The sequence below is a fragment of the Schistocerca piceifrons genome, chromosome 2, assembly GCF_021461385.2.
Source record: "Schistocerca piceifrons isolate TAMUIC-IGC-003096 chromosome 2, iqSchPice1.1, whole genome shotgun sequence".
NCBI classification, from domain to species: domain Eukaryota; kingdom Metazoa; phylum Arthropoda; class Insecta; order Orthoptera; family Acrididae; genus Schistocerca; species Schistocerca piceifrons.
The window spans coordinates 1105643707-1105656120 of NC_060139.1; the positions used below are offsets into that span (position 1 = coordinate 1105643707).

The 12414-nt window shown below is 37.8% G+C and overlaps 1 protein-coding gene across 1 annotated transcript in view; it reads right to left on the reverse strand.

Moving 5' to 3' along the window:
* LOC124776430 (zinc finger protein 879-like) overlaps nt 1–12414 on the reverse strand; it is a 375801-nt gene that overhangs the window by 283850 nt on the left and 79537 nt on the right. Inside the window, exon 2 of the mRNA XM_047251425.1 lies at nt 8375–8716. Coding sequence (XP_047107381.1) covers nt 8375–8716 — 342 coding nt within the window. The remainder of the gene's footprint in view (nt 1–8374; nt 8717–12414) is intronic.

Genomic DNA, 12414 nt, shown 5'->3' on the forward strand with positions numbered 1-12414 from the left:
GCAAACTTTCTTGTGCCTTGGTAATATCCATCTGTATGTTGGGACACTCTGTATAAAGATCTTTAGAAAGCTTCTCATAGTGTGGAAGCTGTCCAAGTTGCACATCTGTATGCTGGACACTGTGTACAAGGATCTTTGTATAAACAACAATTGTGTTGTTATCTCTGTGTCAAGAACATTAAACCTTGTAATGATTTGTAAGGTTTTAATTTTGGAACTTCCAGCGTCTTTCTCACTTGTATGTCCTATGCAGAGATGGACTTCTTCAAAACATTGTTTTCTATATAGGGTCAGAAACGATGCACTACCATAAATTTTCACAGAGGAGAGATTACAGATGTAGATAGCTACAATAATATCGTTATACAGAGTGTCCCACTCAAACCTCCCTGATTTCAAAGACCCGGGAGAAAAAAACCACAGTAGATACAACAGTGAAAAATGCACTTAAAAAAATCCCACCTAAAAAATATGATCTGTGAGAGGACTGCTGAAGAGAGGGATCTTTGACTGCAGCGACAACGCTTAGCCACTGGAAAGTAGCAGAAGAAGTAGAAGAATGATGATGAAGAAGAAAAAGAAGCACATCTTACCACTAGATTAAACATTTGAAGGAAGCTGGTGATGTTAGGTACAAAGGTCTGTTGAGTAAAACGTATTATTACTGAAATTACAACAATATTGACTGTATCAAAACTGAAATTCATTCATCATATTGTACAAAAAATTTAAACTCAGTGGGAGGGGCGATGTTCCCAGCACAATAATAAAAAAGTCTCTCATAGTAGTGCACGTCCTGTCTCCTTCATAATCAACCAGTATTTTGATGAGGGCTGTTTTCTAAATTGACGAAAATATTTCGAAGTTTGGCCATTTCATGGAAATGTAAACAAGGCGAAATCAGGATCTAGAGACCCATCTCATTGTTACCAGTTTTCTCAAAACTACTTGAAAGAATTGCATGTGATAAGTTACAGATTATAATTCAACACACAGGATTATTTTTTGCAATTAGTATGGCTCTAGGAAAGGGTGCAGTGTAACAGGGGCTGTTTTTCCACAAACTGATAAGCTATGGTTTTCAAGGGAAATATATAATTTGGATATCATCATATTTAGTGTACAGAAAGCAAAGAGCACTAGTTCAAAACTGTGACAAGAAATTTCTCTCTGGCTAGGCTCAGAAATTACGTGTTCTGGCTGGACCCACAAAATTATAAGTTCCACAAAGTTCAATGTTAGAGCCACTACTAATTTCTGTATTATATCCTGATGTACCACGACAGGTTCAGTTTGATATCATTCTCTATACAGATGAGTGGTCAGTGATAGCAGTGATAATCTTCTGGAAAACTGACTATGAGGTAATCAGCCACTCAGGGAACTACAGGCATGTGTTAAAAATAATAATTTGTAACTAACCATTCTAAAAACAGAAATTGTTCATTTCACCATAAAACAATCAGCCTAATATATAAGATAAATAAACTATATGGACAAAAAACTGGATCCTGCAAACAGTGTCAGATTCCTGTGTGCTAGCAAATAAAAATATGCTACTGAGTAATTGTGTCGAGGACAGCACAGTAAGTTAACCGAACAATATAATATAAATAAACTATATGGACAAAAAACTGGATCCTGCAAACAGTGTCAGATTCCGGTGTGCTAGCAAATAAAAATATGCTATCGAGTAATCATGTCGAGGACAGCACATTAAGTTAACCGAACAATCTCTATTAGGTCATGAATGTCATGTAATATCACATATTTGGTTGTAAAAAAACTACCTGTAGAAAGACAAGACACAGTTCAATGTTGTTACCAAAAATCTTCAAAAGTTCTCAACCACTTTACCTCAAATTTTTACAAGATACTGTAATAAACATTTGGATGGGCATTGGCTATATATTTTTAATATATGTAGATATATCTATACTACTATATAAAGACCAGGTACTGTTTAACAGTGTTACCAAAAATCTCGAAAAGTTACTTCACATTTTAACACATTCAAATGGACAACTCTCTCTCTCTCTCTCTCTCTCTCTCTCTCTCTCTCTCACACACACACACACACACACACACACACACACACACACACACACACACACTTTGTTAACGAAAATATCATTAAATTCTTTACCTATTGACTTCAAGCTTTCACATGGTTCTCTAATAACATTTGGATAGTCATAGACTATATATTTTTAAATATTTGTAGTGTATAAATATATATAAAATACAACAGACAAACATTGTTGGCAAAAATACGGAAACATTTTGGATCGATTTACTTCAAATTTTTGCACAATACTCTAGTAAACATACAGATGGACATAGACCATCTGTTTTTTAAACAACACTGTCCAGCTTTTCTGTTAAAATCTACTGCGAGGGGAGTGGGGCAGCAGGGGGAGGGGGGGTGGGAAGTCTGCTGCGACAAAGTGTTGTTTAGTTACCTTTCTTACACTCAGTTTTAAAAATGATATCAGGGCATTTAAACCATTACACAAATTGTTTCTCCTATGCGTATCTGTTCACCTTATTCGCATATACAGTGTGTACAGTCTGTACATAAAATCCGGGAACACTTTCAATTATTTATAGCACAAGAACTAAACACTGTACAGGTGTCATACATATTGCATTTTGCAAAGAAACTCTGAAATCCTTTTTTACAAACATTCGATATGCGAACCATGAGTGACTCGGCAGACGTCCATACAGTAATTGAATTCTTGCCATACCCGTCCCAGCATGGCATCGTCGACTGTGGCAGTTGCTTCCTGTATTCTCTCCCGTGGTAGAGGCGGTACATACACCAGATCATTAATGTGTCCCCTCAGAAAAAAGTCACACAGAGTGAGATCTGCTGACAGGGGAGGCCATTTCAGGAACAGCTATCCACCTCTGTAGCACGGCCGATCCATCGATGTGGCAGCTCCGTGTTCAGGTACCCACGAACTTCACAATGAAAATCTGGTGGAGCGCCATTCTGCTGAAAGATGAACAGAGAGTCTGACTGCATTTGAGGCATCAGCCATTGCTGCAATCTGTCCCAGTAGGAATATCCAGCGACAGTGCTCTTGACAAAGAAGAATGGCCCATAGAGTTTTCGACATGACACGGCACAAAAAACATTTACCCCTGGAGAATCATGCTCAAATTCAATGCATTCGTTGTTTCAAATGTGAACAGAACTCAAAACACTTGTCTTTGTCGTCATCATTGAGCTTCTGCACTAGCTCCAATTTGAATGGTTTCTTAGGCAGCTTCTGTCGCAGGACTTTCCACACTGTCACTGGAGCCATTTCGAATTCACAGGACACACGACACACGAATTTCTTTGGACTCCTTATAAATGTCTCTCGTACGCGCTTCACATTCACTTAACTCACACTGGGATGTCTGCTTCTCTTTGCTGGGCACAAGCAACCCGTTATAACAAATTTGTTGCGCCAGTGGTAAATGGCTTTCCTTGTTGGTGGCTTCTTACCGTACTTGGTTCTAAACATCCATTGAACAGCTGTAGCACAATTATTTTTGTCGAACTCCAACACACAGAAAGCTTGCTCCGCACCTGAACTCGCCATGTTTGTGACTAGCATTGACTGTCGGCAAATTACCAAACTACGCTGTGGCAATATACATGAAAAAAAAATAAAAATAAAAATAATAAAAAAAAAGCCTTTCAGGGTTTCTCTTCAAAATGACATATGTATGATATCTGTACAATGTTTGGTTCTTGTGTAACAAATAACTGAAAGTGTTCCCAGTCTTTATGAACACCTTGTATATACATTTTAAACAAAATTTACATACATAATGATGTGCTGTATCGTTTTATTCCTCACAGTCGGCATTAACAGAAAACAGGAAAGTTGTATTTATGGCTTATCAGTTTACGATTAGAATACGGCTATGGAATCTGAATCATTTGAAACTTGGTAATCCTACCCACTTGTAGATTAAAACCGTGCAAAATGCTGTCCTTGAAGCTACTATCCCCACAGATCCAACAGCTCGAGAGTTCTCTCACACACCCTATGTACCGATTTACCCACTCATTTTAAGTGACTTCAATTCCCAATCAAGTTTCCCTTGGCATCACTAATATTCCAGGCTCAAAGTCAGTGGAAGAGGGGAGGGGGGGAGAGAAGAGGTAGACAGAGAGGGGGAAGGAGGAGGTGGACAGAGAGAGGTGGAGGGGGGGGGGGGGGGGAGAAGAATGACAGAGAGAATGAGGAGGAGCTAATCGACAGAGAAAGGAGCACAGAGAATAGAGGGGATAGGAAGAGGAGATGGACAAAGGAAGGATGGAGCAGGAGATTAGGCTACATCCAATTCCCATACATATTTAACAATTGTGAAGCATTGCCAGGTTCACTAGTTATGCATATTTTGTTTCTGTCATTAGGTACACCAAAATTTTCTGGAGGTCTGTGAGAACAAATCTACTCAAAGCTTTCAGACTACAGAAAATAATCGTCTGACTGGTGGTCGGAACTAGAAAGGAACAAGACTCAGAGCCTTTATTTGAAAAGCTAATGTCCATTCCAAACATGTGTATGTATGAGACTCATTTTGACAAAGAGAAACACACAACTTTTTTTACAGCAACCACTTTAACATCAGTATGAGACTAAATGCAGAGCAAGCAGTGTGTTACTCTGGAGATGTAACATATACCTGAAAAATGTTGAAGAAACCCAGAGAATGCATCCAAAGTAAATGCTATTATATTGCAAAAGATCTCTCAAGTGATAACCATGATAATATAGCACCTCTAAGTTCATGTATATACCCACTAATATAATCAATTATGGCTGCTAGTCTTTAATATAATATATATGGAGTAGTAATAGCCGTCTGAAACACATGTAGAGCAATGTAACAGTAAATGTATCCCAGTAAAATCCTTTTGAGAAAATGTGTAAAGTGTGAGACAGATTTGCTGACCTTCCCTTAAGGATGGGATGGTAATGAGTATGAGGGTAGGCACTAGCATCCTATGACCTTCTCCACCCTAGCCCTTCTTCTCCCAAAGGAGGGCACCGTTACCTCCTAAAGCTAGTCAGTGTGTCCATTTCATTTTTATATTATCTGTGGCAGTACGACGCAGCCTGCCTCTCAAAGATAAGCATGGCCCAGCAATTCAGTCTCATAATTACTTACATATGCTCAAAATGGAGATTTAGAGACTAGATTTGAAGCCACAAAACATTTCTAGGTGCCAATTTGGTCTCTGAGGGTAATTTATTAGTAATAAAATACAAATTAAACCTGAAGAACTTGCAGGGAGGTAGCAAATTAAAAAGATGGGACCCAGTGAGTCAAAACGACTGGAGGTCATCAAGTTTCAATCACATCATTAGGCAACAGTCGAAACAAATGAGGGAAATAAATATGAAAGAATATGGGTGGGTAGCTTTGACAAACTGAATAGTAAATGCAGCACAGGAATGGTTAGAGAAAAAGGAACAGTGCAACAGAAATCCTTACATAAATCGTGAGATATTGAATTTATTTAATGTGAGGAGAAAATATTAAAATGTATTGAATGAATCATCTCAAAGCTGAGATTGAAATTCAGTGAAAAATGGCAGAGCACGGATGTACGGAGGAGAAATTGCAAAGTTGTAGAAGCACGCACAACTGTGCAAACAATAGATAGGGAAAATTTACAAAACCGTGGGCCGACAGCTTGGACCTCGAGCTAGTACCGATCTGATATAGGAGAGATCCAAAGATGAAAGGAATGTATGTAGGTGTTCTACAGAGAAAAGGAACTTGTTCTTGTTTATTCAGCTCAGCTCGTCTAGCCCGACCCCTTTTGTCTCTAGGAAAGTTAATTTCCAGATGCAGCCGTGATTTCCCTGGCAGAGGCATCACATACGCTATGCACGCATTCAAAAATAAACTTATGATTCATTCAGAAATCAACTTTGGTTATATTCAAAAATGTTCAAGAACCAACAGGGCTGTGTTTCAAAATCATATGTACAATCAATAGGCCAAGGTGCGCTGGATGCTAGGTGCTTTGTGAAACTAGGTTTTTTTTCCTCAAATATATGAATTTGGTACTGCCATTCAAATTGCCTCCTGAGGCAGATACTCCGGTTTGTCCCCCCTCCCCCTCCTCCACACCCTCCCCCGCCCCTCCCAAGCCCTTAGATCTGGGCCTGCTGCGCCTGCTTGAATCTGGTGCACCAGTAAAATTTTTCCAGCTGCTTGCTGGTACTGCCTGTACAGTTAACAGCCACACTTCTGTAGCCAGAAGCGGGAGAAGGTACTACTCATATGTGACTCCACTGCACATGCGCATGAGCCCACTCGCAACTGCTCAAACAAATCTAATGTAAACAGTTGTGACGTCACGCTCATCGGAGGCAATTTGTTGTTATGAAGCATTGCATAGCCTCCCTAAAGCCTTTGGCACATTTTGCTTTGGCAGATGCTTGTGTGAGCACAGTCTTTTGTTGTTGTTCCTTTGCAACTTAAGCTTTATTTTCATTTTTTTCTCTTGTTCATGTTTTATTGGTGCAGTATTATTCTGCAGTAGCAGGATATATTAATATCCTTTGTTAGAGTATCAGTTCTTACCAGTCAAAATTACAAAAAATTAACTGAAAACTAAAACAATGAAAAATTCCCAGAATTATAAAAAATTCCTAGGTTTTTACCAGTTTTCTCCCTGATGAAAAAATTCCCGGGTTTTTCCCGGATCTCACAATTGTCCCGGGTCGTATACACCCTGTGAAATCTTGCTTGTCCTTTCACTTAAAATTATAACAATTACTTCCAACTGTGTTAATATGAAAATAACAACAATCTTTATTCTTTTAATTCGAATGATGTGTTTGAGAGAGTTACTTGTTTTCGAGGTACTTGCTCGAAAGATTACTGGATGTACTTATTTGTTGAGCATTTGTTTCAGTGATGTAAGTTGTTGCATAGTACCCTTGGCCTGAAGAAGACCACTTTATTAAGTTACTGCAGGAAGGAAACTAAATTCATGTAATGTCATCACAAGTAATATATCTGTATGAAAGTGCACCTCATTGGGAACAACTTAATCACTTACATACCAGAAGGCACAAACATCTGTGGTTTAGTGAGAAGTGACACAGGAAAGTAAGAAAATCACAGTCACCACGCAAAAAGGTTTACACAATTAAGATCACAATAGACAATAATTCTTCATCCTTCATCTATCAAGAAACAAAGACTTTATGAATGCAAAGAGCAAAAGATTAGCAATAATGACCATAATGTTAAAACACTTACACCACAGAAGATCTCAACATTAACTGATAAAAACAAGCAATGCACAGTTGTCATGATCTAAAGCTGACACTATGTTTTTTCTGTTGTGTTGAAGAATATAAGTATTTATAACAATTTATATTACATAGCACAAAGAAACATAAACAATAACCACTTGAAAAAACACTGATAAAGAGAAGCCAGATGATGGGATCTGGTCATGCACAGGAATGCAACAAGATACAACACCAAATTTCTGTGTGTGGGTATGAGTGGTGTTCATCTATGACAGTGACTGGTAAAGAATTTATTGACCACTCTTCCCAACAGCAGATCTCAACATTAACTGATAAAAACAAGCAATGCACAGTTGTCATTGTCTAAAGCTGGCACTATGTTTTTCTGTTGTATTGTACTTGTCAAACATGGGTATCAGACAAACAAACACCTTTTAAGGCTCATCGTTGAAGGTAGACAGTCAGCATGATGAAGACAATAATAATCATGATCATGGTGATGATTATGAAGATGATATGCAGTTATTTTAGAAAGTTTGAACACGTACTGCATTGTGAACACTTTTCACTAACATTTTGTCACATGGACACTTACCATAATGAAATTCCAGTAGTTCTTGTACTTAAATATAAAGAGAAGGGGTGTACTCAATTGGGCAGCAACAACAAAACTCACTCGATAGCTGCTGTCAGTTTATGATGTGTTCTAAGCAAAAGACATTTTTAAGAGTAAACAATGCAAAGTATTATTAGCATGGGAAATTTAAAAGTACTTTAATTACTTTTAAAACAACGAGCTGTGTGGGCATTTATTGTCCTTGCCTCATACACCATCATGTAATTCACAACAAGTGGCAGTTCCCAAATTTATCTGATAGGAAGGTAGCAATGTGAATGAAAGAAGCTATGTGAAAGCAGCAGTGAAACTGAGCCCCAGAAGTCAAACGAAGAACTGAGAGTAATGCATTATGTAGAAACTATAGAGGACAGAAATCACTCACTGCAATGATAGCTGCCACTATGAAGATGATTCTAATGCCTACAAATAACTTTAAAACTGTCAACAGTAAGACACAGTCTTAACTTACTTCATCTAATGCACCATCAATGTTATAATTAGATCCATCTCCTCCTTCCTCTTCCTCCTCCTCCTCCTCTTCCTCCTCCTCCACCTCCTCCTCATCATCATCATCTTCTCCTCCACCAGTGTCACGATCGCTTGAGGGTTTTTTGGTTCTGTCATTGGGTTCTACCTTTGCGACAATATCAAGAGAGTCTGCTTTGAATTCTTCTTTGGCTACTTTCGGATCAAATAATATCTGCAGTGATAACTGTGCACGTGAGCTTGTTTCAAAGAAATCAAAGTACTCATTCAACTTCGTGCAGCACTCCAAGCAAACAGTTTTTGGCAGTGGATCCTCTGGGTATAACTGAAACAATAATACGAATAATAAATACAGCGGGAACATGAATTTGGCAGGAACTCGTCACTAGCTACATATTAAACATACAATACATGGATCTTGGTGCTCAGAATTATGGTGATGTAGCAAGTATATGCTCACAAGAATGAGAAACTAAATAATTCTCTATCCAGACAGAAAATTTTAGAGTGTGTAACCATCTACAGAGTCAGAAGAATGCAGTATTAGGATACGTCCACCTAATGAGACAGCTTTCAAGCAGGATGATGGAATATTGCTCAATTCGTTTCTCATAGTTGCTTTGCATCAGCAGGAAGGTAGGTGTGCATAGCAAGCTGAAACCTCTTATATGAGTACAGAATATCATTTACAGGTAAGGTCACTAAACTATTCTCATAAATTTAAAATTTGTTGCACAGCATATCATATATCACTACAGTACACTGGATAAAAGGAAGCTCAAATATTAAATATCCATAAACTTTTGATTACTGACAAATGCCTAATCCAACACATTCAAAGCTTATGATGCATGTAAGGAAGTGTAAACCAGAGTTTAAATGCCTCGAATGGTTCCTGAAATAATGGTACAAATTCCTACTTCCAAAGAACTTTTCCAAATAGGAACAATGGTACTGCCATCACATTCACTTTCATCCACATAGGTCGAAACCAATTACTGGTCTCTATACACTCTGAAGGGACTCTATTGTTCTTAAAACAATGGAAACTCCAGGCAGGAGTACCAAAAATGTAGGAAAATTGGACTGCTACTTGCCATAAAGGTAACATGCTAAGTTACATACAGGCTCAATTAAAAAGACACCCACTCATAAGCTTTTGGTGCAAGCCTTAATCGAAAAAAGAGAAACGCACACCATTTGTTCACATGCGAGCACATCATTGGCATTCTGGCCTGAGCTGCTGCAGTTGACAGGCGTGTGTGCACAAGGTGTGTTTGCTTGTGTAAATGAATGGTGTGTGTTGTCCTTTTCTGATTAAGGCTGTTGCCAAATGCTTATGTGTAAGTGTGTTTTAATTGTGCCCATTTGCAACTTAGTATGTTATCTTGATGGTTAGTAGCTATCTGTCTTTCCCTACACTCTTGTTTTTAACCTGCATAAGTCTTCAAGTGATACTTTTGCTTTTACGTTCTTAAACTTTATAAATCTTTCAGTGTCTTTACAGGGCAGTCCAAATAATATAGAGTTTGTTGATAAACAAGCATAAGAACCACTTAAGCAGATACAGCTCACAAGACAGGTGAACAAGCCTACAGGAGGTTTACAACTGTTAAGTTCACAAAGAGATAAATTTAGCACCTTCAAACAAGCAATAGTAGCCTGCCACACCAGAACTAGCCATAAAGTGGACAAACTACAGTGTGTGAAAGGCCTCGGGGTCCAACTCGATAATAATGAAGCCAAAAAATTGGTAAACTACTCAAGGATTTATAGTATAAACATTGCAGAAAAAGATTTGTTTTTGCTATTTTGATTTGATGGAATTTACAAGTTCAAGTGCAGAAAATTGCTTCTTTAATATTTTGTTTGTTTGAGCAATGGCATCGAGATATTCAGTTTCAAACAGAATTTTTTTTACTGGGTGGACCAAAACTAGCAACTGCTGCCTTGTAGTATGATATTGGCTTATCAAAGGCTAAAGGAAGAAAACCTTGAGTAAAAATTACCTGGTCCTCCGGGTTGGGGGTTGTGCAGTGGGCCAGCTCCTCACTCACATAAAAACATAAAAATGCTAAAAAACCTAATAATATGCCTCGGAAAAATTGGAACTTTGGACAACGAGCTGGCGATGAGAAACGGAAAATTATGTTTGGATGCTGGAATGTGCAAGGTATTTCCACTAAAATAAAGTTACTACCCGCAGAACTTGACATGTTCAACATGGATGTTGTCGTACTCTCTGAAACAAAGAAGAAAGGCCAAGGAGAAGAAGAACTGAATAATTATGTACATATCTGGAGTGGGGTATCAAAAGCAGTAAGAGCCAAAGCAGGAGTCTCCATTATGATAAAGAAATCATGGAAAGACAGAATCACAAATTGGACATTCATCAATCAACGTATTATAACTGTTGAAATGACATTATTTGCTAGGGAAGTTGTGATTATTGGCGTATATGCACCCACGAACGACACAAAAGATATGGAGAAAGATACATTTTGGGACACCCTCAGGGATACTATTGAAAAAATCCCAAGAAGAAAGGAACTGATTATCATGGGAGATCTGAATGGAAGGGTAGGAATTAGAGAATCTTGTAGAATAGTAGGAAAACATGGAGAGGATGAATATAATGACAATGGGGAACGATTGATTGCAATTTGTGAACAATTTGATCTAAAAATTACCAACACATTTTTCAAACATAAGGACATTCATAAATATACTTGGCAACAGAATACCAAAGAACTTCGTTCTATAATAGATTATATTATCATTAGGCAAACAAGTAGTTTCAAAGTAGTAGACGTCAGATCTTATAGAGGAGCCCAGTGTGGATCAGACCACTATCTAGTTAAAATGAAGTCTTTCTGGCCAAGGAAGAATGCAAGGAGTGATACAAGTAACATAAATAAAACAAACCAGACTGAGAAAAATGCAAATTTACCTTTTAATATTGACAGCCTACAAGACGAAAGTATCAGAACACTCTTTGCGGCCAGGATGGAAAGGAAACTGGTTGACTCATTTGAAGGAAGTACAGAGGAAATATATGACTATATAAAAGCTAATGTGAAAATCATAGCAACAGAGGTGTTGGGTAAAAAAGATAGCAACCACAACCGCACAGCAGAGTGGTGGTCAGAGGAAATAGAGGTCCTCATTAGAGAAAAACGAAATGCGTTCCTTCAGTGGTTGAATGATAAATCAGAAGAAACAAGATCAATATACAAGGAAAAGAAGAATAAGGATGGCAAAAAATGAAGCATGGGAAAGAACATGTGCCAAGGTGAATAGCAAATTAGGATTTGGGAGAGCAAAAGAAGCATGGTCAGTATTGAAAGGGCTTCGACAGGATACAAAAAGCAAAACTAATCTCCAACTGATAACACAAAAGGAATGGGAGAGTATTTCCAAAAATTATTAAATGAGGACAGAGAAGAATATCTAGAAGAAGGAACAGGGGAAGATAAAGGACATGAAGATGATGAGATCCAGATTTTAGAAAGTGAAGTACTTCAGGCGTTGAGAACAGGAAAGAATGGTAAATCACCGGGACCAGGCAATATCAGTCTGGAGTGTCTGAAATATGGTGGTGACAAAATTGTGAAACTGATAACACAGCTCTTCAACAAAATGATACATGGAGATTCAATACCCAACGAGATGAAGCTAGGTTACATTAATACAATATTTAAGAAAGGGGATCGCAAAATTTGTTCAAACTATCGAGGAATTTGTGTTACAAACACATTAATGAGAATTTTTGTGAAAATAATTAAAAACAAACTGGAAAAAAATTTTAGAACCCAAGAAGAACAATGTGGATTCACGGCTGGGAGATCATGTGTAGACCATATTTTCACATTACGACAGATTTTGCAGAAACATAGGGAAAAATCAAAAAATATAGGATTAATTTTCATAGATCTAGAAAAAGCATATGATACTGTTCCAAGAAAATTACTTTGGAGAGCACTACATATGGCAAACATAAACCCTCCCTTGATTAAAATAATA